The sequence below is a fragment of the Chionomys nivalis genome, chromosome 17, assembly GCF_950005125.1.
Source record: "Chionomys nivalis chromosome 17, mChiNiv1.1, whole genome shotgun sequence".
Lineage (NCBI taxonomy): Eukaryota > Metazoa > Chordata > Mammalia > Rodentia > Cricetidae > Chionomys > Chionomys nivalis.
The window spans coordinates 24,150,164-24,177,483 of record NC_080102.1 but is presented as its reverse complement, the minus strand read 5'-3'; the positions used below and the strand labels follow the sequence as shown (position 1 = coordinate 24,177,483).

At 39.8% G+C, this 27,320-nt stretch overlaps 1 protein-coding gene across 3 annotated transcripts in view; it reads left to right on the top strand.

Annotated features, from left to right (window-relative positions):
- Positions 1-27,320, top strand: part of Adcy8 (adenylate cyclase 8) — a 208,537-nt gene that overhangs the window by 120,448 nt on the left and 60,769 nt on the right. For 2 of the 3 annotated variants that reach the window (XM_057791702.1, XM_057791701.1), the window contains exon 8: positions 17,203-17,400. The exons of the other annotated variant lie outside the window; for it this stretch is intronic. In XM_057791702.1, the coding sequence (XP_057647685.1) occupies positions 17,203-17,400 (198 nt within the window). The remainder of the gene's footprint in view (positions 1-17,202; positions 17,401-27,320) is intronic. 3 annotated transcript variants of the gene reach the window in all.

Here is a 27,320-nt window from a genome sequence, read left to right as displayed (position 1 = left end):
ATAACATGTTGGAAACTATTGAACCAATTAAAATTATCACAACCATTCAGAGTTTATACTTACACTTAACTCTAGAAATCAGTGAGCCATATGCTCAATTCAGAGACTTAATGTGCTGAAAGAGATTAAGATTGTCTGGCTGAGTCTACACCATGCCAAAATACTCAATCAGTTACACAAGACCCAGGCAATCTAGTGTTTGCAAAATATAGATAAACCATACTTAGGTTTTGTTGGGAATTTGCCAGCCAAATTGACCAGATGTTTTGACTTTTATTAGTTCACAATGTGCGCTTAGGACTGTTTATAATAACGTTATATAACTATGTCATATTCTGTGTTTGTGTATACAGCAGGTGTTCATGTTGCTAAATCCTCACATATCCATTCAATGGGGGTTAATTCAACATCTATTGTAATGCCAACTATGGGGAGAAAGGCGAAAGAGAAAGAAAGAAAGAAAGAAAGAAAGAAAGAAAGAAGGGAGGGAGGGAGGGAGGGAGGGAGGGAGGGAGGGAGGGAGGGAGGGAGGGAGGGAGGGAGGGAGGGAGGGAGGGAGGGAGGGAGGGAGGGAAGGAAGAAAAAAAGAAAGTTAAAAGTGTTTTAGAGATAAAGTCAGTAAGCGTTTCGTATGTTTCAGGAAAACAAGAATTACATCTGTTTTTCTCACCGTTATTTGGTAAGATAATATCTGATAAATCATGTGGTGTGATTAATCTGTTCAGTAGACGAATGAAATGGTAACCATGGATAGTAAAGGAGGCAAAGTTGGGAAGTGAGAAAAGCAGACCTTGAGGAATACTGTTAGAATTCCCGTGAGTAGGCAGCTAAAACAGCAAAGCAATCAGGAGCCATCTGGGGGCACCATATCGTGGAAACCCAGAAGTTCAGCATTCTCAAGTGAGGAACGATCAGCAAACCAAAGATAACCAGCTGTTCCAATAATGTGAAAAGTCAGAACCGCCCATTGGAATTGGACTGAAAAATATCACTGTCAAGATACAGAGCTGGTGAGATAGAAAGTCAAAAGCCAGTGTCATAATTGATTAGAGAGGAGCCCAGGCTTCTCAGAACTCCAATTCTTGCCCTCCTCCCTCCCTCCTTTTAATTTTAGTGATCTACCAGTGGCTGAGAGGAACGAGTGAAATTACTAAGATTGATTCCTCACCCACTGGTGAGTTTCCAAGTCCCCGTGTGCTTCATTTTGATGCTGGAAATATTTTCTGCTCCTATCTGTTTATCCACATTCATTAAAATTGATTACTTGAGCCTGGCTAGATACTAACATACATGTTAATCTTCTGAGAACCAATGTTCTGCCACCCTGAATCCACATACGTGCAAGTATTCTGCCCAAGGTCTTAATGCCTGGTCTTCCTGGGCGTTGGCTCAATCATCACAGGATTTTACCACCACCAAGCCCTGGGTTCCTAAGTATAGGAAAGTAAGAAAACCAGAAGATAACTGGACAGATAGATTGCAGAAGTAGAAGCTGGTGGACCAAAACACACTGAGTATTTTTAAAGACTATGCACAAATCTGGGGACAAGGAGATCCCTGCCTAGGCTTGAGATCCCAAAGTTACCATGACTTAGCAGGTCAATTGTTTAGATTCACTACTAGAATCTAGTAGTGAAAGCATAGGCCTGGTCTTTGTCTTCCAGATTGTATATTTCAGTGGACTGGGAGATGCATAGATTTACCAAAGCTGTGAGTGGTATTTAAGAAATAAGGATATAGCCGGGTGGTGGTGGCGCACGCCTTTAATCCCAGCACTCAGGAGGCAGAGGCAGGTGGATCTCTGTGAGTTCGAGACCAGCCTGGTCTACAAGAGCTAGTTCCGGGATAGGCACCAAAGCTACAGAGAAGCCCTGTCTCGAAAAACCAAAAAAAGAAAAAAGAAAAAAAAAAAAAAGAAATAAGGGTATGTCATGACTAGGAAGTAAATATACCCTCCGCAGGGGAATTTTCAAAGAGGTCCTTCCTGAAGATTCCATCTGAGTACTACAAGGACTTTCAATACAAATCACCAGGATAGAAGTATCTTCCAGGAGAAACAGCACAAAATCTCTGAGGAAAGAAACACTTTGTAGCTTACAGAAAGCCTTCATGGCTAACTCGTGGTGAGCAGGGGGGGAGGGATAGACTCCAGGAGAAAACCGGACAGATGAAAGGTTTGTCTCTCAAGCTTGTGCTGACCGTGTTTTATTCCTAGTGGTGTGATGTGGAGGTTTAAGCAGAGCAGTGGGGTGATCTGATTTAGACCTTTAAGAGAATACTTAGATTGCCTTCTGGTTAATGGATGAAAGGGGTTGGACTTGGGCAAAATGTATCTAAAGCTCAAAATTTATAATATAACAAGGGTGGACCTTTTACATTGCTGTTAAAAATTTTTGTGAAGAATATTAATAGCAAAAAAAGAATATTAATAGCTTTAATTGAATTTTTATGGCAAGTAAAAAAACAGGAAATATGGAGTTATGCTTTTAGGAGCAAAGCTCCTCTTTGGAGTCTTAGATCTGTCTCCAATTAGTGTAGAAAGGTCACCTTCATACCATCCATCTATTTTACATGCAGGATGGCCTGAGATTCCATATAATAGTCTATGACTTCTCAGGCCTTTCAAAAGACTTACTTAAAGAAACTGAAAAAACAGGAACAAAAATCCTACTATTGGTACTTCTAAAAACACACCTTAATCACTTCTACCCAACAGACTGACATTTTTAACTTGAAGTCAAATGTGTACATAACGGTGAGACTAAGTAGAAATTGATTTTTTAATCCATACGACAGAAAGAGAAAGGTGTCACTGTTTAGAATATAGGTAAATGGACCTTGGTGCTACATGCCTTTAATCCCAGCACTTAGGAGACAGAGGCAAGTAGATCTCTGAGTTAGAAGGCAGTCTGAGCTACAGAGTGAGTTCTAGGACAGCCAGGGCTACATAGAGATCCCCCCAAAAATAAGTTATAGTAAATATCCACAGGTCACTAGCATAGTTAAATCTCAAAGCAGCCTTACACAATCACAGTTTTGACACTAGACTTACACACACACAAAAAAAAGCATTTGTCGTTCTGAAACCCCAATTAACTTCCTGAAGAATATGTACCAGGAGCCAGAGCTGGAATTAGAATGAAGCTAGGTGTGACCCCCCAAAACCATGTGTTTTCCATCAGACCCCAATTCGTCCTCCTTGGTCTATTCAGAGTTTTCACTGTCTACATTGTTTTTCAAGTTAGTCAATCCTCTAAGCTGTGTGTGTGTTTTGTGTGTGTGTGTGTGTCTGTGTGTGTGTGTGTGCATGCTGAGACACATGGGTCACTGGCTCTGAAAAGCTATTTAGAATATTCTTCCATAGCCTTAGGAATCAACCAGATGTAACCTTCTCCATTACCTAAGTAGCTAGCTGTTCATCACTTGAGTATCTACCTAGTAACAAAATCTTCAATCAACCATTCAATGTAGTTCCAGTTGGACTGGGTGATGTCAAGACCAAAAGCAAATGAAATGCTGAGAGAGGTGCTGGCTGGGCTGGCAGGGATGAGACAGGATCATCCCAAGAGTCCTGTGATTTCTGCAGGCCCCACTGGGAATTTTTTTAATTATTTATTTATTATGTATACAGTGTTCTGCCTGCATACCAGAAGAGGGCACCAGATCTCATTACAGATGGTTGTGAGCCACCATGTGGTTGCTGGGAATTGAACTCAGGACCTCTGGAAGAACAGTCAGTGCTCTTAACCGCTGAGCCATTCTCTAGCCCCCTAGACATTTTTTTATTTATTTTGTATTTTATTTATTTATTTATTAAAGATTTCTGCCTCCTCCCCGCCACTGCCTCCCATTTTCCTCCCCCTCCCCCGATCAAGTCCCCCTCCCTCGTCAGCCCAAAGATCAATCAGGGTTCCCTGCCCTGTGCAAAGACCAAGGACCACTGGGAATTTTCTTAAGGCCAATTTTCTAAATCTTTTGGAAGAACAGGAAGAATTCTCATGCAATAGCTTTCCTGATTAAAGTCTTCCTGTAGGCTGCTGATCATGCAGTTCCTCATGACAAACTGGTCCTAGCAGCAGTGAACTTTGTGATCTTCAGATAAATCTCTGCGGGTCCCAAAATGTGGCCAGAAAATGACCCTTGATGAATAGAGCCTAAATGGAAACTCAGTAGAATGAAGGGATTGCCCTGATTTCTCCACCTACCAAGTTGCTAAGGCACTTTGAGTAGCTACACTTCTCTCCACACCTCAGCACATGCAGGCGTACAACGGCTAAGCCAGCAGTCAAGTCCGTTGCTCTGGTCACCACAGGCACATGCCAGGGTCTGGGGCTATATTGTGTGAGCTATGACTACTTCAGAATCCTCCCTTCCAAATTCAAGGCGTCCATGAATCTTTAGGAAGTGACGAGGACACCTGCTATTCACAGTCATCAAGGGATAGAATAAGGGTCATCTTTAAACTATAATCATAAAACAATGTAAAAGAATTTGAAGAAAAAAAATATTTCACGCCCAGAGTGTGAAACCCTGTTATATTAGCATAATGTATAGCTTGAATTTTGATTACATGGAGATAAATACCCAATTATTGTCCCAAATGCAGTTACACTCTTGTCTACTTTCAACGTTCTTCTTTAGCATGATCGCTGTGTTCTTCTCAGGCAGCATCCTTAGGATTTAATCCTTTCCTTGTTTCTACTCCTTAAATACTAACCTACAAACTAAGCATCAGGCCCTTTTCTGTACAAATACTTGCCCAGAAGACAGGAACATGCTATGTTCAAACACATTTTAGCCATCACATTCAAGAAGAGCAAGTCTCTCCCACCAAGACGCTCACTCGTCCATGCATTCATCGCCTACCCATTGAGTAACTGCACTTGGCTAGGTGAGGCGCTACAGTGAGCACAGAGGAATGGAGAAGGCTGCCTGAATGGTCAGGAACTTTTAGCTAAAAGCTGATTCTTATGGATCACGAGGCTCAGTGTGAGCATCGCCATGATTATAGGGCACTGTAGTAAAGAACAGGAGACTGATCTGAGGCAATCAGGGAAAACCTTCCAAGGAAGTGATGTTTAAACTGAGATCCACAGGAGGAAGTGAGCCAGGAACAAGAAAGCATGACAGTGAGAGAGGGAAAGCAAATCTACACTCTTAGCCTGGCTTTCAATCGCTCCAAATCAAAGTATGGGATTCCCTTTCCCTGCACAGAAATTAGCCTCAAATCATTTCCACCAAAAACACTCAAAATGTTGGACACTGATATTAAAAGGGAAAATGCTTTCCCAGGGTCTACTGTTTCTGCTCATCATCAAACTGTTAATCTTTAATCTCATTATGCAGAAAATTGGAGGTAAATCTTTCTCCACAGGCTATTTGTTTTTAATGATTTTAATGTCAGATTGGGTTTTGATGTTACCTGGATGAGACAACTATTGGGCTGGCGCTGAGAACATGGAAGACTTCAGGAAATTCCCTATAGTTAAATCTATACTTTTTCAGTAACCTGGCTTTTCCTGGGATAACCCCAGATTACCTTGAGCTCGACTCTGAAGACAGCTGCTGAGTTCAGTCAGGGAGTCATTAGAGGATCTGGTTTTTCACTGTTCAGAAAAGCAAGCTGGTTTGAAGGCTTTCATGGAGTGCTTAGTAGATTAAACAAGCAATTAGACCCATTAACTTCGACTAATTACCCTTCCTTCCCCCGAAGTTCTAGGGTAGATGTAAGCAAAAGAGATGATGTTAGATATATTGATGTGACTCGAACAGAATGGCAGAACTAGAAACCTTTATTTACGCTGTCAAATGGAAAACATATACCCTGCGGTTACTTTATAGGCATTACTGATGGGAACTTTTTAAAGTAAGTCAAAAGGACTCTTCTTTCATCAAGGATGACTTGGTATTTGCATGTCACAAACTGGGAATCAATGCTGATCATATGGTGGAATCTGTTTTTGTTTTGTTTGATGGAACCAGAGCCTGCAAATGCTAAGCAAATGCTCCACCACTGAGTTACATCCTCAGCTTTCTGTTCTTTTTTTTTTTTTTTTTTGAGACAGGTCACACTAAGTTGGTCCTGTCAGCCTTAAGGTCACTCTATAATCCACGCTGGCCTTGAAGTTGTGATCTTGTTGCTTCAATCTCATAAGTAGATTTCCAAGTATGTTTGAAACATTTGGAAATATATCTGAAGAAGAACAGCAAATACCTGAATTTTTCACTTCCTAAATTTCCTAATTTGGGGAAGAAAAGTGGCATTTGCTTTATATTGGTCCCAGCACCCACTTTTCCAATGCCTAGGATGACCCTGTCCATTATAAATTGTTTTCATTAAGCTACATCCAATTGATTCCAAGCTTACATCATAAGGGACAGCTTCTAGTATTTTGACACAATGAAATTTGTTTCTATTAGATTTTTTTTTCTTTGCAAACAAAATTGCACTCGTTGCTAATGACCTTTCCTCCAGTTCTCCAGTGGTATGTCCCAGTTGCCATCTCTTACCAATACCACTGCTCTGCAACATCGAAATGTCTCTGCCCTGGGGTAATCTAATTCCAACCAAGCACAGATACTGATTTTTTTTCTTAACATGTACAGCCTCATGGTAGCTGTTCAATGCATGCTTATTCTGAGTTGAGTTGGCCTCAATATGAAATTTTAGTGGCTTACCTCAGGAAAGTAGATGAGATTGGTGAAGTTATTTTTTAAAGTTCACCCACTTCTCAAGGATCCCCAAACTCCTCTTGTGAGTTCCAGGTTGTAAAGTATTAGATTCAACACTCTATCTTACCCTGTGGTTGTGATATCATTTCTAATACCTTAAAGCAATTGTTCTTAATTTTCTTCACACTGCATCCTTTTAACACAGTCTCTTATGTTGTGGCAACTCCTCCAACCAAAAAAAAAAAATCATTTCACTGTGAGTTGATCACTGTAATTTTGCTACTGTTATGAATCATAATGGAAATATCTGATATGTAACCCCCAACAGGGTCATGACCCACTGTCTTAAAGGATGTGTTTAAGTCCTAAGGTTCAATGAGACTTCACATATCTTGTGTATGGTAGCTTCCATCAAGAAGAACATATCTGGGGAGTACTTAGTTGCAAACACACTCTTTAAGAGATCAGCTCAGTTAATTAGAAGGCTCTAGACAGGGAAGAACAGCTGAAGGCCAGGACTCCAATTGGTCCCAAAACTTCACTAGCAGAAAATATGTTTAAAGTATTCTTTTGATAAAGAACTGTTTCTAAAATATACAGAAAGCTAATAGCCAGCATTCCAAATTAATATCACCTATGGAAATATTGGCAGATATTTCACTAGAGAAATGGTGCGGGATTACTAACCATGTGACAACTCATTCATTGTCATTAAACATGATCACCTGTATAATTCACAAATAAACTGCTAAGTGATTATCATCAAATCCTTAAGAGATTTAATATTTTAAAATATATGTTAGTAGTAGTAGTATTTGGTAGCAATCACTAATAGGAACAAATTTCTTGTTGAATTTGAATTAGATGATAACCTGGATATTAATCATAAAAGGAACTAATAACAAGAACTCTAAAAGCTATTGGCACATGCAAAACACAGGTTTCTCTGAATAACTTTGGTGCCTGTCCTGAAACTATCTCTTTTTGACTAGACTCGCCTTAAATTTAAAGAGATCCACCTGCCTCCCAAGTTCTGGGATTAAAGGCCAGCACCACCATCACCTGGCTATTTCTCTTAAGATAGTAAACAGTGCCGGGTGTGGTACCACATGTGTTTAATCCCAGGGCTGGGGGTCTGAGGCAGACTGACCTCCATGAGTTCTAGGTCAGCCTGGTTCTAGGACAGAGTTAGTTCCGGGACAACCAGAAACTCTTGTCTCGAAAAAACAAATAGAGAATAAACAGTTTCATAATAAACCAAAAAGTGATGTTTTGAATGAATAATTAAAAAGCTGAGGAGTCCATATAAGTTCAAAAATTAGTAAACAAAATTAGTGTTACTGCTAAACTAAATTTACTCTCTGGGTCACAGTGAGTAAATACTAATGTATCTATGATAAATGATTAGAAACAAGAAATAAAAACCATCTAGAAAACATGAAAACACCATTTGTCTAAAGGCTGATGCTGTGTTGTCTGAGTGAAAGATAATAACTACAATACTTCAGTATTACTAAGTAAAAGTCTTAATGTTTTAAAACTTTAAAAATGTTTAAAATCTACTGAGATACATACCTGCCTAATTTAGAGAGTTCTGTCAGTAGTAAAAACTGTTAATTTTGTAATTTTCATAGAATTCACTTAAACAACAAATACACAATTATCTCTGGATTTTGTTTATGCTTTCATTTTATATAATAATTTTTCTCCTTCATTTCGTATTAAATGCTATATATTTGAATTCTATTTATTTTATATCAACCAATAATAAAATTTAATCCTTATCAATGTATGTGTGGGTTTGAAAATTACTCTGTGCAAAACTGGAAAATAAAAATAAACTCACCATCCTTGCTCATATGTGAAATAAAATAACCAATGAAAAACAAAAAAACAAAAAAAAAAGAAAGAAAGAAAAAAAAGGAACAAGCACTGAGGATAGCAATAGCAACCAAGAGAAGCAGGACTGATCAGACAGTTCTCATGGGAAGCGTGTACTAAGAACGCTACAGTGAGAGAAAGAAGACACAGCCAAAGTCCCAAACACTTTCAACCTCGGAGGTAGTTTCTTCTCATCTCCATTTTGTCCTGTTTCAAACTCTGTACCTCAAGCTCCAGAAGATCAGGCCTCCATGGGCGTTCCCATATATGCTACTCACATGCATGCATATATATGCACATATAAAAGTAAGAAATAAAACATTGATAACTACATTTGATTAGCATATTATATAATTGTACCTGAACAAATTATTCTAGTAGACATAAAACACCAAACATGAATCCTCTATCAGTAACTCAAACAAAACTTCTCTTCTTGAAGGAGATTAAAGTTTAGGGAACTTTTAAACTCCCCCTCCCCAATTTCTATTAAAAAAACACATACACATATAAACATGTACATGCTGGCACATTGACCTAAACTGCATTTTCTCATAGTATTGACATTTTTCAAAAACCAACGCCTTTTATATTGGAGTGGGAAGGATTGAGTAATTTGGGTCCTTGTCTGTATTCCTCATTCACTTCCTGGAGTGAAAATTTCCAGGCTGTGGACACAAGATAATTTTGTCCATGGGATAGTGGTCACCTCTCCAGTCACAGCCAGACATCTTGGCCCAATGATTTCAGTGGTAGGGTCACTTGGGTTCATACTTGCCTGTGTCCCATAAACAAACCATTATGTGCCCACTCCTCTCTCTCCCACTCTCAATTGAATCAGGGGTCCCTTTGCCTCCCCAACCTGTCCCTACCTTTATTCTCCCCTAACCTGACATGAAGCCAGGATTGGGGCTGGTATATCTCTTGAATGCATTACCGTGGACACACTATTTTAAGACTGAAATTTCCATTAGCAATTGTACTTCCCATTGGGTGGCTTCAAATTGGTCACCTGTAAATGGATGTACCATGTTGTTTCAAGAAACCAGCAGAAGTTTCACAGCTACCTTGTTTTGTTTAAAAAAAAAATAGCCCAGGGTGAAACAACTCAAATGCAATCACATTTCCCCCATTTGAGTGACAGAATCCACAATCTAAGCAAGCTTCTCAGACAGGAGAGGGTCAATGTAAGAAGACATTTGTTCATAATTGTGATTGCTGGGGTAACTGGACAAGGGATTGGAAACTAGGGCTCAGATGCTGAAGGTTCGCTCTTTGGGCTCTATCTACTGTTCCGAAACCTCTACCCAGACATCTAAAATTGTAGTTGTTGGTGAAGGCTCAGCCACAGCTGAAAACCTGTGCATATCCCATCGCAAATAAAAAATGAAGACCAGTATCCCTACTCCCCAAACCGTGACCCAATAATATGAGCTGAACAGCAAGGGTGGGGCATTGGGCACCACCTAGAGCACACAAGGAAAAAAGGGAGACTTTTTGCTTAAATATTCTTGGATTTAAGTCCTCAAATTAAAAAAAAAAAGCTGTTTTAATGGTGCCATTCAATAATACAAGTTAAAGGTCAAGAATAAGCTCATAAGATGCAAATTAGTACAAAATTAGTAAACACCTCCTGCATGATCAGCCAACAGTAGGAATTCCTTGCTGCTCGTGTGTTATTTTCTTCATCTGAGAGAGCTTGAAATTGCAGCACAGAAGATGACAAAGGACAACCAAAGACTTGCAAAGAACTTTCTGTCCCCATCACATCATCATTCAGACCATATCTGGAAACTCTGAATTCTTCCCTAAGGTGAGATTTATCAGGGGCCCTGATTGCCTGCGCCCCAAACTGACACCATTCACACATCTTTGAACATTGGAAAACTAGTTACAGATGGTAGTAGAATCCTCTGATAGGCTTCTGAGAAAATTCTGGACTCTTAATTCAGAAAATAGAGGGGACGTTCCAACCCTAGTTATTTCATTTCCTGGCGTTTAAGCTATAAGACCATATGAATTACATAAAGGCTCTTCTAGGCCAGAATCCTGGGACTTCCTCCCACAACAAGACCTCATTAGACATTGCTTTAGCAAATCTTACTGCTGCAAGTACTATGAAAAAGTAAATCAGATTCTTACCTTTAAAAAGTTCATAAACATATCATTTGGATGTGATACTTCCTTTTCTCTTCATGAAAATAAGGAAAATTGTGTCATTGACTATTGAGCCTTGCTTGTAGGGATTGGTTCAAATTCCTATAGATCTTATTCCCATAAAAGGGGACAATACAACATTCAGGTTTTGGAGACTTTATGTGGATATTTTAGGAAATGTCACCCAAGTTGATGTTTATCTAAATGTTACTCTGTGCCTTCTTTAAAAAAACAAAAATGTCAACTCACATTTGAAGAAATCTGTGCTCCTCATCCCTAGACTTGAGAAAAACATAATTCTGTCTTTTCCAAACAGGGCAACATTCTCTTTGAACTCTCAAATCCAGAGTGCTAAAACTATCCCAAGAGCTTTCTTAAAAAGAAAAATGGTAATTATTTAAGGAAGTGAATATGCAAATTAGTATGATTCACTTTTCCTACCATATGTATATAGTATAACACCACTGTGCGCCCTTTTACTATATGATTATCACCCACCAAAAAGACAAATTAAACTCTTGTAAAAGAAGAGCATCCTCTTATGATTGAATTTGTATCTTAACAAACGATAAAGAAAATGAATTGTATTACTGTATGTACATGGGATGTTCCTATCCAGTCCAAATATTATTCTTGCATCCTTTAAGACGAAGGACAATACATAAGAACTTGAAAGGTTTTCTTTTCCACAGACCAAGCACTGTGGACATCAGGCAAATGGAATGACAGATGCTCAAGGCCAGGCATAAGATATGCCCCAGAGGTGATGGAAGGGTGGTCCAGAAACCAGCTAAACCTGCCTTTGATCATCCTACTTCTCAGTGCATACTCGTCTGGAACTGGAAATAAGCAGACTTTGAGAACTGACAGGCTTCAGGTCAAATGGGAGAAGCTTTGGTGAAGTCCTGGATTTGTTGATGGTGTTATCCTCTATAGGTTTATCCAAATCAGCAGTGAGCTGTCCCTAAGCCATACCCACTTGTAACTGGATATCGAGGATACCACAATCACCTAATAGTGGAGCAAAATAATACAGAGTCCTTTCCCTCACTTAACCTTCTTAAGCAAATCAGCTAAAGGGACATGCTTAAGCTGAAGTTAGTCAGGGCTCGGTTCCAGAAAAGACTCAAAGTTATCACTTTTGAACCTCTCTAGTAGCACTGGGAGATGTAATCTGAAAGGCAGTCTCTGCACTCCCAGAATGCAAAGGAGACCTCATACTGAGAGGCACCACAGGGATGCTTTTATGCTTTAAAATTTAAAGGTTTTTGCTCTTCACTGTAATGTCAGCTGTCATGGTACTAGTGTCATTTATTTCATGATGATCTGGTAGCCAAAAACCAGAAACAAAGCTCAGAAAATACTATTTTTATTTAGCAAGGCTTGGTACAGAGGATCTTTCTAAATTTAGAGTTATGTCAGAGGAAAATGGGAAATAATAACATGGCCGTTAATAATAAAGACCAGTAACACTTCCCTAGAGGTAATCTTGACATAGACACCCTAACATCCATCCACTCTGTTGTTCATTCAATGCATATTTATTAAAAACCTAGCAAACACATCAAGTGATAGAAACTTGGTCATACATGAGGCACTGTGCCTTATTTCAAGGAGATCAGAGACTAATGAACAAGCACACACATGCTCAAGAAACAAGTTCTCTGCTAAGGACAATGTATGCTCAGAATACACTCCCAGAAGATGACTATATCTGATTTCATTTTGAAAGAAGATGAAGAACATGCGTATGCTCAGGACTGAACAGGGCAGAAGCCTGAAGTCTTGTGTCTACAAATCTCATGCATGCCTCTACCTCACTTGTATGTATTAGGAGATCTCAGTACATAGCTTTTTTAATATGCCTGTTCAACAAACATGCACTGAGCAACTATAAAATGTGAGGCATTATCATGGGTAACTGTCAATAAAAAAGACCAAGTCTCCTGCCTCAATGCAGCTAGAGAGAGATGCAAAAGGAAGCAAATATTAGATTCCCATTTCCTGGCCAACTGGTCTACAGAATCACAGTATCATGCAGAACCCTGTTTTGTGTGTGTGTGTGTGTGTGTGTGTGTGTGTGTGTGTGTGTTTCTTGGAACATGGTGGGAAAGAGTGAAGTGGAAGGCTTTGGTCATGAGACCGCGTGACTTGAAGAACCGGCAGCAATGCTGCGAAGAATGTGCTCAGATTTACTCTCTTGCCTCATCGCTTTTGTGTCTCCTTTATGTTTCTGCTAATTCCCTTCCTTCCTGCCAGTCTGTGTCCCAGATCTCTAACTTTTTGGTTTTGTTTTGTGATCTACTTAGCTTAACTTGTATTATGTGTGTAACTGTAGGATTATAACTACACATGGAGGTCTGTTGGGGTCACCGATGGGCACAACTGAGGGCAATGACTTCTAAATCAGTAGCAAAGAGTTCAGCAGTGGAGAATGGGGTTCCCTTGAACACCTCTTCTATCCACACCTAGTTGTTGATGGACACTGTACACATATCCCAGCTTCTGTGAATTTGAATGACAATAGCTATGACATTTCACAACTCTTCACCCCATCTTCCAGCTGTTACATTCTTTCCTACTCCCCTTTTCACAGTGGAAAATGGATGGGTCTCACAGGTGTACTTTCTGCCTTAAATCTAGTACTAGGAACCAAGGCCAAATAGTGTTACGGCCATTTGGGAAGTGGCAGGAACTGAAAGGAGTAGGGATTCAGTGGCTTCAAAGGAAAAGAAGAAGATTCTCACAGAAAAGTTTTTATATCACAAAGCAAACAATGAGCATCCCACCCCCACTCAAATACAGCTAACAAAAGCTCCCTAGACCCTGTCATGGTATTTTCACCACTCCCACACTCTCAAGCAAGGCCCTGTCTTCATAATCTTGCCTACAGAAGATCTGTAATCCACATATGGGCTTTGGTATGTCTTAAGCTCTGTGGAAGCGAGAGTAATTTCAGAAATGCCTGAAGAGTGTATGCAGACAACAAGGACAATTCTGGGTACTACCGCATCTGTTTTACAATGAAAGTTTGACATGAGAATTCAACCCAAGCAATAACTAACATTGACACTGTTGATTTTGTCTCTCTGATGATATCTAAAGCACCAAATAAGATGAACAGCATGATTTATGATTTATTTATGGCATCATCTATTTATAATGATACAGTAGTATCTGATTATCATAAAATATATTCCTACTTCATCCTGAGTTCATAAATATCTAGAAACACCAGCTAAAACTGTGAATACATAGTACAACTGAACATTAAATAATATATTTTTATCAATCTTATATTAAAGTGTATATTTAAAACTGTAATCGTTTGCAAAATCCAACTCTGTTTTGACCTGATCTCAACCTAGCTCTTCTATGTTAGGTGGCTTTAAAAGAATAGAAAGTATTGTGCTATTTAAAATAGCTCATTCTGGCATGACTTTATGTAGACAAATGACTCATGTCTTATATTTCCCAATTCTCCTTGCAAACAAATTGCTGTAAAGATACAAGTATCTGGACTGCCAGTATTGGCAGCATCAATCCACTAAGGTGAACATGGAACAAAATCCAATTATTTTCTGGTGTAGGGTGTCAAAGAACATCCCAAACTATAGTCACCTCAAAAGTCATGTATCCTTTGTATTGCTTTGGGAGCTACACAAACGTATTTGACTGGCTGGTGTCTTTTTCCTATTTCAATCTGCTTGACGTTTTGAGATGATTTTGTTTCTTTACTATATGCAGCTTAAATACAGCTGGGATTCCCCCCCACAACATTTTAGTGGAAGCATCGCCTTCCCAACTAGGAACTGCATCTGGATGGTACTGATAAATGAAAAGAGAGTTGAGAACAAATTCATTCTCATTGGGAACAAGCATACTGGTATCCAGGACCACAGAGGGGACCTGTGAGTAGGCAAGATTTCACTGGCCTTACAGAAGTGGTCAGTGAATACCAAAAAATACTCTGGTCAGCAAACAACAAAATTTATGCCCAGTTCCCAGGCCTCTTACAGACTAGCATCAGTTCCCAGTGATAGTTTTCATCAGTCCACATCAGCATGAGAAAAAAAAAAAAGCAGAATAGACAGCTTATTCAATCACTTGTGTTTACGTGGGACACAGCTCAAGAATAGAGCATTGACCTGATGTATGCAAAACCCTGGGTTTGATCCTCAATCTTACAAGAAAACAATTAACAGCTAATTAATTAATTCAATGTGATCCAAGGGTTGTTTTTTATTTCAAGGCTATGTCATTTTTGTTGGGAAAAAAATGTCCAAGTCCTTCTTTTTATGAAATACTGTTGCTTGGCCTCTTGAGTTCGTTTAATGTTGATCTTTCCTTGAGAGCATGTGCCCTAAAGCTGCACTTGTGGTAAATGCTGCTATTATGGCAAATCTGTCCCCAAAACATGTTTTGAAACTTGCCTGCTCCGTGAAACTTGGGAGTCTCGGGGCTGCAGGCATGATGAACTAGCAGAATGGATGTGCTTGATTTAATTCGAAGAAGGAAACCTGTAAGCACATTAAAATTATAAACAGCTATGGAGATGTCTCCTTCCAAATGCATGCATATACTGCAGCTGTTGAGCTCCAGCTGTTAACACTTCCGGAAAGCATTCTGGCATCCCTTAGCCACAATAAACAACACCTAGATAGGGGCAACCTCATCATCCTTCCCACCTCCTCTCCAAGACAGAAAAAAAATAAGTTGTGTCCAAACTGCACAGGAAGAGTTGTTGCCTATGAAACCAAATGGGAGATCTACCGAGGGACCACCAGTTCTGTTCCTGCAGCCGCATAGCCACACCAGTTCTTAGTGTCTTGACCTGGGGTGGACTCTGCTGCTCAATTTTCTGCAACATTGGCCCCTGCTTCCTTCTTTCAACTCCTGACCTCCTCTCCCCCTTGCCCTTTCTTGCCTACCTCCCCTGAACATCTGTCCTTTTATCTATAGTAATTTCCTAGGTACTTGTTGCTGAAATCAATTATGTCAGTGGAATGAGAGTATATTTTGCTTAGCCATGTTGGAATGTTTTACTCCACCCATTATCCTGGGACTGAAGAAGGGGTTTTTAGCCGATGCTATCTCTGATGAAGATTTACCATAGAGTTCTTTAGAGATATCAAATTTATATGACATTGACTATTCCTAACAATGCTATAGGAAGAATCATTATCACACGGACTAGATGATTTCAAAGAGGTTAGAGCCCATGACTCTGTTTGGACTCCAAAGTCAGTGGGTTCATATCAGCTTTGAGAAAGTAGCTCTTGAACAAGTCTATCCAAGACTATAGATGCATGAAAGATTGGGGCCAAAGGATCTTAAAATGCTCCATCACCCTTCTTGTGCTTTCCTGGGATGATTCTGTAACTTATGTAGGTCTAGCCTGTGTTCTAAGCATACAAAATAAAGAGACTGGTAGAGGAAAGCAGAGGCTGTGAGCCTACACCAAAGTGGGGAGTGTGTACTTCCTCACAGATGCACCACAGCCTCTGCTTCTACTCGGGGAAATCCCTGATGGGGGACTGGGCTCCTCTGCTCCTCTATTCCTTTAGGCCAACTTAAGGTTTGTTTGATTTAATTTTTAATTTTCTTTAATAAGCCATCTGAAATTGGAGCTGTAAGTTGAGTATTGCATTTGGCTAGAGCCAGCCAGTTGATTCTCATCAGTGGCTGTTGAATCACCAGGAGACAAGGTCTCTGCTATGTCCTCATGAGCCAATGCAATCTCTGCATCCATGTCCCCATGTCCGTTTACCAGCCATGGTGGTACACCTTCTTCCACCTGACGCTGTGTAATCCTGGGAAACAGTGAGATGCTGGAATTGCTTGCACTTTTGTCTAAAGATTATTATACATATATCTATATAAAAATATAGATATATAATGGTTTGTGTTGGAAGAAAACATTCTATGTGTAAAAAAAATAAACCTTATTAATATTTCTCAAGTTTGAGAAGCAGAGCCTGGCACATCTGAGTGTCTGTGTTTGCGGGATGCTTAAATACCAAAGGCAAGCCACAAGGCACCCTGAGTCTTCTCATCACCGTTAAATGAAAGACCTCATCCAAACATGGAATCTATTCAGTGGAGGGAGCTCATTTTGGTGGGCTTTTTGGACACACAGATTTCCTGCTATTTCTTTGGTTCTCTTTCTCTCATACCTGAGATGTGCTTAGTTAGAGAAAGAGCAGTGATTCACATTTCTCGGGCAACAGCTGCCTAAATGCCTCAACCAAAGGAATTCAGTGAACCTACACGGAGGAAAGAGAGTGTTCCTCTCCATGTGATACTTTGCCAGGTTGTGTTTCTCTGAATCAAATGCTAACTGACCCAAGTGTTGTAGGCGCCACTGAATACAACTGCATGGAATGCCGTGACTGTGTGCGATGCAACATGATCTAAAAAAAACATTGCATTTCTTTTTGGATCCAAAGGGGACTAGCAGGTTTATTGTGTTTGCATGTGCTTTCCCTCTAGACTCTGGCTGCCCTAACAAGAAATTCAATAAATCTGCTTCCAAACCATCTCGCACAAGCTTTGCATGTCCAGTCTGGGCCTGAGGAAATTAACAAGAGAATAGAGCATACCATCGACTTGCGGAGTGGCGATAAGCTGAGAAGAGAGCATATCAAGCCATTCTCACTGATGTTTAAAGACTCCAGCCTGGAGCACAAGGTAGAACTGAGTCTCCACGGCGGCTTTTTCTCAAGTAAATTCTTGTCCATGTTTGTGGGATTAGAGTGCGCAAGGGCTGTGGTCTTGCTTTCCGTTTCTTGCTTGTTTGGTTTGATTTGATAGATTTGATTCAGTACTGTTTTCTCTTACTCTCTTTGGAAATAATGAGTGTATGGAAGGCCATGAAAGGAGATGATCGGTAGACAAGGAGATCTTCGTCTCTGAGCTTTAAGAGAAAGATGCCTAAAGAACAAGGAAGCCTTGATTCATTAAACATCAAAAGAGTTTTTTTTTTCCATTTTGAGACTATGAAGACAAGTATCTTTGCTAAGCCTTTGTGTCCACTCTGGGATGCATTCATTTCACTGTAACCCTGATAGCCTAACATATGTGGACTCTCAAACGCTGATGTAAATGTCAGCAGTGAACCCTGTATCTCTTAGATCTTTATGTGTTAGCCAGTTTTCCAATTGTTTGCTGGCTCAGAATCCATCTCCAATCACAATTTGGTGATATGCTATGGATTCTGAGTCAGGCTGAATTGCTTCCTTGCTACTTCCTTTCTATGTGACCTTTGACAAGTAGAGTGACTTCACTTTCTGTAAAAGAAGGGAAAGAAGGGTACCATACACGTCTCAATCATGAGTTATCTTGGTTACTTGTTTGTTATTATAATTTTAAGAATTGACATAAAATACTAAAGGAAGAAAAGATGTCTTTTGACTCACAGTTCGGGGGACAGTCCATCACGGCAAGGAAATCAGGGTACTTGGAAGAGCCGGTTGCATAGCCTTCACAGTCAGAAAGAAAAGAACAATAAACACTTGTACCAGCTCCCTTTCATCTTTGTATTCAGTTCACAGAGACAGTCCATGGAGTAATGCTACCTGCCATTAGGGTAAATACAGAACTAACCTACTCAATAAAACCCCTTGTGTGTCCAGGAGCTAACTTCTAGGTAATCCCTCACAGACAAGCTCAGAAGTTCCTTTACTACATGATTCTGGATTCTCTCAATTTAGCAATCATAAACCATCACACAGGTTATTATGAAAGTCTCCTAGTCAATGCTTAGCTTAGGCAAATTGTTCCAATATGGCAAGGCATCGCTGTGTGGCCATTTTCCATTCCCTTCTTCTGCCCCAGCTCTGTATTGGGGGAGAAGGGAAGAGGCATAAAGTGACCTGCTTAGATGAACTATGCATTTTCACGGTTAGGAGCAGACAAACCTTCGCTGGCTGAGCATAGGAGGTGTTGGGCATCTGCAGGAGCCTCCAGAAAGAACAGCAGGGCATTTGCAAGCAAATTTCGGGAGTTTGATCCAATGTTTCACGAAGCTCCAGTGAGCAAGTCTCTTGTGAGTTTGCTCAGCTGCCTGGGAGATTAAGCTTTCCTCTGGTTAGGAGAATTCACAGCTCCGTGCACATGCCCTGCTCCCAGTGAGTTTCTCTGATTGCTACCTACAGACTACGAACTCTAAACCGAAAGTCTTCTACTTTCAGTTCCCAATTTAAATTCCATTGTGTGTACACACTAAGCAAAGGGAAAAGAAAGAAACATTTTTGCCTCAATCAACACCCCCCCAAGAATAGCAGGTGTGATTTTCTTATTCATAATATAATGAAGGGCTTACAGACCAGAATTAAGATCATTTTGTTTCCTGGGTGCTCTATAAAAGGAACTAGGACAATGAGCAGAGTGGCTTTGCAGAGAATCTTCTCCATTAGCCTGTGTAGACACTGTAGTTCTACCCAGGAGTGAACAAAACCCTTTTATTTCCTTCTTACTAGAAGTGTATTTGCCTCGCTAGTATCTTAACCCCTGCAGACTGCAGTATCTAGTGTGTTTTAAATAATAGTGTCTGTATCTTATTTGCAGCTCCCTTGTACTAGAACAAAAAAAATGTCAGGCAATGCATGTCTGGGGTTGATTTCCTTGACAGGGGGCATTCTTCCAGAACAGTTAGAGGGTAGTATTACAGTACATGTGAGATCTGCTCGTTGGTGAACAAGTCAGGTACCACCTAACATGTTCTCTATGGTACTCAGTGGTAAGGAGGGTAGCAAACTAAAAGAGACATTTAGTTGCCTTGTTGAGGTCCCATTGACTTTCTTCGGTGTCTCTTACCCTGAGATCCTCTCTATAGACTAGGTTTCTGCTAAGCAAAGAATGTGTAATAAGTGCCTTCAATTAAGGATCTACAGCTGGTAGTATAAAATGACTAAGACACCAGAATAAAGTAGATGCTATTATGCTATTCAGCTTTTAATTGATCAGGAGAGACAGAGAGGAATAGTTTGGAAGCCCTGGGGACTTGGATTAAAAGTGAACACGATACAAAGGCTGGTGTGCTTGTTCATGACACACCTCTGCCCAGGTTCCCAGGGCTTGCTCCTACACATGCTTTCTTGAAGAAGAAAAGCCTGTCCATTCTTACCCTTTGAGAACTTTGGGTGAAAAAGAGGCAGATGGAAGAGGCAGGGAAAAGGTTGAGGTAGGAAAATGTCCTAAAACCTTAGCAAAGTAATAACAAGATTCTCAGAACACAGGATGCTAGAAACAGAGAATAGCTTTGGTGTGATACATTAACTCCTGATATCCTTAGAGAAAAGTCTGATCTCACACTTGAGAAGAGAATACTGACCCGCTAAGAGCATAAGCACAGGTCATAGAATTCTAAAGCTAGGAACCATATTTTATTGACTCTAGGTATCATCAATCCAGGGGTAGTGTTTTCTCTGTCATTCAGAAACAAAAATCACACAGCATTAAAGATCTATGGGAAGCATGAACAACTCTCTCTCTCTCTCTCTCTCTCTCTTTCTCACACACACACACACACACATACACACACACACACACAAACAAACACTCACACAAGCACATGCACATGCAGAAGATACCACACACAGAGAGCCAGGTTAGCACAGTCTGGGTAAAGATGAGAAGGAAAAAAATCCACCCAGTACATAGGAGCACTGAGGAACCCATATGCCTAGTCCTATTGGAGAATAGGTAAAGAAGAAAAAAAATGCCCCAAGATCTAAATTTCAAAATAAAATTTCCACAGGTTTGCTCCCAAACTCATAGTCTGGGTGTAATCTAAAGAAAAGCCTCAGGCAGAAAATTTAAAGTGGTATTGGTTGATAGTGCCACCTGGTGGCTAGAAGAAACAATCAAACACCTCCCTGGAAAGAGCTCCAGTTTTAAGATCCCTGTGGCAGCAACAGTCACCCTGATTTCAGAGATGTCTACATGTTCTCACTATCAAGAATTCACATTTTAAGTAAAACTGTGTATCTTTTAGCATTTTTAATGCATAGATTATTTAAAATTCCCAACCCCCGTTTCCCCACTGTCCTACCCTAGTTCTTAAAAAGGAAATTTGGATCATAAAAGTACATTCACTAAAAGGAAAAACAGAAATGAAAACATTGAGTACAGCCTTGCAATTTTATTTGAAATAATAGGCTTGATTCTGTTTAGGCAGCATGAATAAAAGGAATGAAGATTCGGTCATCTCTTCTTTATGAGTGAATCACAGAGCTCAAAGCTCCATTGGAATGTATAGAAATGCTACTGCTTTGTCATAGTTTATAAGAACTGATATGTTTATTAACAGTCTCATGTGCAATGAGGCTATTACACATCTCCTAGTGTTGCACAAGTACTTGCTGGATGAATAAGAAAATGCAGAAAGGATGAGAGAGATGGTTTGGTAGGCAAATGTGAGGATTTGAATTCACGTTCCCAGAATCTACAGAAAACCAAATATGCCAACAAAAATCTGTGATTCCAGTGTGCATTAGAAAGATAAGAAGGGTAGAAAAGGGCATCCACAGAAACTTCCAAGCCAAAAGGCTGGTTATGTAGTGGCAAACAGAAAAGGCACCCTGTCTCAAACAAAGAGAAAAGTGAGGACCTACACCCACCATTGCCCACTGACCTATGTGCACACATAAATGCACACACATCATAGAAACATATAAACACCCACAAAAAGAAAATTCACCCATGATGTATTTCCTGTGGTCTTGGCCAAATCACAATCCATGCTCAACGTTTTCTTTATCAGCAAATTCATGAGGACATTTTGAACAGAGCTCTGATGAAAGAGGGAGGGCTCAATTATCAAAAGTCCAATATTTCATAGAGAAAATTTGTCTTTCTTTAGTAAGGTTAACTATATTTCAATGGAACTTACAGATCTTGGGGACCCTCAAGGATTAGGACATCAAAAGAGTGATATAGTTAAACATGTTTATTAAATATGTTTGATAATATTGGGTTTTCCTCACATAAAACAATACATTTGTACCATGGAGCACAAAAGTGGGCAGTGCACTTGCTATAAAAGGATCCGCAGAACCCATGCAAAGCTAAGCACACAGCTCATTGCTTTAGTGATGTGAAAGGCAGAGATAGCTGGGAGTACTTGGAACAGCGTACAACACAATCCTATCTAAAATGAGGCAGAGGGTGGGGGCTACCACCAAACATGCTGACACATGTACCATGACACACGAGTGTTCACACTTAATGCTCAAACATGTGCCGTCATATCACACACACACTCACTCACACACACACAGAGAGAGAGAGAGAGAGAGAGAGAGAGAGAGAGAGAGAGAGAGAGAGAGAGAGAATAATGTTGATGATGTATTTTTAGTAGCACTATTTCACACTAAGTATGTGAGGAAATAAAGAAAATGAAATCTTTCTTGATCTTTCAGCATACTGACATTTCAGCATCAACCACCGAGGGCTTAAAGGGATGTGCTTATTTGTGCGTTTCTATAAACCAGACTATTCTGTACATAAAGGTCAGGAGCAGTTTTAATGATTCTGTGCTTGAGTCTTTTTCCATATTGGTATTTAATTAGACAATAATTTTAGTAACTGCATGCTGTCCCATTGTATGTTTAGACCATTTTGTTTTTACATTTTCAGTCTTTCACTACAGTGAGTTTCCAACTCTGTCTCCATGGCCATTTTCACATTTAAACACATTCATGCTTGCTCTTTACTTAAGGTGAGATCTTAAAGACACAAATAGAAGATGTACTTTTAGAGTATTTCATAAACACTATGAAATTTCTTTGAGGATGGGTGCCTATACTTTCTTAAAAATATCAATTTGATAAAAAGTGAATAGCATCATCTTATTGATTTTTGTTGTTAATTGTGATTGGGGTTGAAGGTCTTTCTGGATGCCTTCTGATCTTCATATTTGTCCTTTGGGTAGCATTTCTTTATCTTAACTCCCTGTCTTTTATTACGACATCCACCTATATCTTGGAAGTTGTGAGGCTTCATCATCCAGCAAAGAACTTGTCCTTGGTGGAATCACCCATCTTGCTTCTTTCTGTTTTTATAGTTCTTGAAGGAAGATAGTATCTCTCAACTTCTGGCCCTCACTCACTTCTGAAACAAGACTCTCTGAAGGAAGTTTAGGATGAAAATGACAGCTACAGACAGATGTTCCCAGCCAGAGAAACCTGAATAAAACCCTTAGAGCTTTGGAGAGTTTAATGGCTTGGGCACTTATTTGGAAAGAACTTCCTAAGTATAGTGTTCCATAAGCCATGCACTGCCCTAAAATGGGCCAAGTTCTTTATGTAGAATAAAAATTAGGCAAAGATAAATACATATTCTGTGATTGGTTGGGCATTTTGACTTTTGATGTTGGCATTTTAGTAGGTTAGGTATTAAAATCAAAGCATATCAATGAAAATGAGATTTCCTTCTTTCTTCCAATTCTGACATCATCTGTTTGATCCTGAAACATCTCCCTCTGAGAAAGCCTCTTTCTGTATCTGTGCCAATTCTCTTCATCCTGGCACATAGTTTACAGACTGCAGAGTTGCTCAATGATCTCGTCTGAAACACAAGTGCCTGTTGGTCAACTGCCCTTACAATTCTGATTGTGCAAGAGGATACCTATTTCAAGACATATTCACAGTGGATTCAGTTTTTCTGAAAATTCAGCCTTATTCCTTTGTCCTTTGGCTGAGTGGGCATAATTAGGAGTGACTCATGTCGAAAGGTCCCTAGGACAACACTTGAGCCAGTATGAACTTGACAGTTTCTGAGAGGCTGTCAGTGGTCCAAGAAGAAAAAAAATACCTTGATTCAAATTGTCTTTAGAAATAAAATCAGGCACAAAGAGTTGCTTATTATTTTATAGTAGCAGAGACAGTCAGGTTAATAGCCTTCTGTCACTCCAACAGATGTTTTTGTACTCATGCAAAAATATCCTCATTGTGTTAAAAAAAAATTTAGTCTTTGTTTAAGAAGAAAAGGCATATACCTGGTCACCCAGTAAATGTGACTTGAGCCCAGCACCTGTCAGTACAAGACAGGAAACAAGACAAAGGGTTTGACCTCACTGACATGTTTATAATCCTCTGCCCATAGGAGTTAGTAAAATAAACTAAGGGCTAGCAAGATGACTCAGTGGGTAAAGACTGTGCCAGCTTGGGGACCTGAGTTTGGTCCCCCAGAATCTAATATAAAAGCTGGAAACTTAGTGGAAGCATCTGTAACCCCATCACTCTTTCAGGGACATGTAAAGCAGAGACAGGAGAATCCTCAGAGCTTCTGCTCCAGCTCTAGGAACAGCTAGCCTGGCATACAGAGCTGGGGGAGTAGATGACGTCATACAGTGTATATCTGAATAAATTAAGTATTTTTATACCAATCCAAACCTGGGTGATGGTAAACCCTCAGAATAAATTCTACAGTTCCAGAGCTATTTAAAGCAACTAATGAAAATCAGTAGAAGGTTCACTCTTAATATGTCCTGTATTCTGGAGTACCAGGATTCCAATCTTTATTCACTTAATCAAGTACAGATTTGTCACTCATTAAGAGAGGTATTCCCACCACTGCCTTTAGATCATTGGAGCAGGCACACTGGATGCCTTGGCTTCTGGGATGTGTCTGAAGAATGAGAAAGATGGGCTGTTTATCTAAGAGCATCCAGCGCTTGAGTAGCTCCAGAGGCGGTGTCTCTTCCTATGAGAACAAGCCACCCAAGTGTTTTCTTATCTTTCCCACATGAGTTTCTTCACGTTCCTGCAAGAACTGTCTTTCTAACCACCTTTGATGTTATTTTGGGCCAGTCCATCTGGCATAGCTCAGAGCATTTGATCTGTTCACTTCATGCTCTACTCGCCTGGGCTCCACTAACCTCATGTTCTGGACACTGGAGAAAGATAAAAAGTCACAGTTTCTGTTCTCATGGAGTTTGCACTCTTTTTTGTGCTCTTGGGCCAGCCACTGACACTCGCATCCTAACAATGCATGTCAAAATACCTATGAGTGGTGAGGTTGCTGTGCAGGAGAAATGCAGTGAATGCTTATGTGCAGGCAATAAACTGATTCTGGGTGCAGCATTACAAGGAAACATTCTCATCCCATCCCTTACCATCACAGCAGGCTCTATCATAAGTACTTTATACTTGTCACCTCATGTATTGTTACAACACCTCTAGTGTAGGTGTTAGTTTTACCATTTGACAGGTGTAGAAGCCTCAGAGAATTTGAGTACCTTTTCCAAGGCAGTGGATATGGAATTCAAATCTATTTCAATATGTCTCCTAAGCCCAGACTATCCAGCTCTATAATGACAAAATCCCACATTTTCAGAGTGCCTGGTTTTCATGTAGCTTAAAGTATTTTTGTGATACAGTCCGTAAAAGATATGATACACAGAAGTGATTATATAGCAATTCATGTCACAAAGACCTTGAAGGAGTGAAAAGAGTAGAGTGTAAACTCATAAGCAATTATTTTACCCTGTCCATACCTACACATATGCATACACATGGACAAATGATTTGCCACATGTTGTTGGTAGCATGGAAAACACTGAGAAAGATTGGGTACCACTAGGGCAACTTTATCACCCTAGTTAGTTCTATATGGAGACGTGTCAATCAAATAAACAAATAAATACACGCATGGAATAGCTTTCCTCTTAGCACAGTGAAAATGGGAATAAGACTGAGCTATGCACACAGAAGAAAGCAAAGAGGTTAACAGTCAAGAATTTAGTTGTCTAATGAGATGGTTTTGAAAGAGCAGAAAAATAAAAAATAGCTCTTAAAAACATTGAAGGCATATGAAGTTAAGTTGAGGAGAGCTTCACATTTAGTACACAAATCAGCTATTAGCTCTTGTTCATTTTTATTCAGTAAAAACCATTGTAATTTTCATGACACGAACCAAATTCTTTGCTGAATGCTTTCGAAACATCCGTTTAATGTTACTATTTCCTACCACATAAATGTTACTATTTGCCACCCAAGAACATCTTTAGATAATGCTTTGGCTGGAGTAAAATTGATATTTTCTGTGTTCAGAATTTCTCTCAGTTGTCTGTACACTATATAAAGAAAGTCAAAATTATGAGGAGGATTAACCGGTTTCAGTAAAGATGTATCAGACACATCAGAACATTTCCTCTTACTATAGACTCTTGGGCTGCTATGACTGAAGTAGATTGAAAAGGCTGGAATCTGACCAAGAACGCTTGGAAAAAGAATGAACTTTCTGGTAGGTTCTGATGCCGGCCTCTTACACACAGTCATAAGCAAGCATGTGCATGTTTTCTTGGAGATAATCAGAAATTTTTGCATCCCTCCATTCATTGTTTGGATGGCATAGGTTGGAACATGGAGCATCAACCAAAGGCTCTCAGATGTAGTTTTCATTTCTCTAAATCAGGCACTTCCTCATGATCTCATTTCCAAGGTTATTTTGAAGGAATGATTCTCTTATAACATCTGGCTTCTCTTAGTTCTTTTTTGCTGTTCTTGTCAGTCTTAAAAAAGCAGTCAGTATTTAGGTCTCCTTTCCAAGTATGAAGGACACGTTTCAAAGGGACTCAGAGAATAAAACTACCCTTATTTAGATATCAGCTTTGTAGGACTCCCCATCCTCATAACACCTTGTAAAATACTGCCATTTATACCAGCCTCGAGGCGGTCAAATGATTTCAAGGGCCATTTCACTTGTGTATTTTTATTAGATCCATTAGCCATCTCTTGTCTCACAAAATCAGTGGCATTCAGCGTGAGAAATACCATCTCTGCCTCCAGTGACAGGATAAGGAATGACAGAATTGGAAAGATTTCATCCCAAAGGTCATTGACCCAGTTCTGTTCCTTCATGATAAAGCATTATTGTCTGCAACCAGGGCCTTCTAAACAAAGAACCTGGGAGAGATACTATTCTTTAGGTCACACGATAGCTTGTACAATAGTCAGTTCAATACCCTACCAAGGATACTACCACTTACCATCTTATAGATGGGAAGCAGTGTGCCTTCCTGTTCTACACGTATGATACAGCTCACCTCGGACACAGGTGACCATGTTTCTTTGTGAATCATCTAAACATGAAAAGATACACCTTCACTCTCACATCGGGTTCCTGAAAAAAGTGAGGTGGTACAAGACTGAGCAAATGGTCACTTGTAGAATTGTTGTAACTAATGATTTTATTGGACTAGAAGTGAAAAAAGAGAAGGCATTATTTAAAAACTTAAATTTTATGACAGAGTGCAGTGCACCCATCTGTGCTCTATGCGCTACCATACGGTTGGTGAGCCGGGCAAGGGGCTGGAGATTTAAACACACAAAGATACACAGACAGAGAGACAGAGACATAGGTCATCCTTGAAATAAGAATTCCCCCTTTATTGTGTCCAGGGGCAGCTTATATAGGGATAGCCACGTCCCAGCCAAACCCACCAGAAATCACTTCCCTGCCATCAGGAACTCCTGAGGGTCTTGTGCTCAGAGCAGCTGCAAGCAGTCTCAGAGCAGAGGAAAACAAGTTGTTTACAAGAAATTCAGGATCTGGGGGTTCACAGCCCCCAACAACAGAGTAGATGCGTGTTTTGTTATGGATAT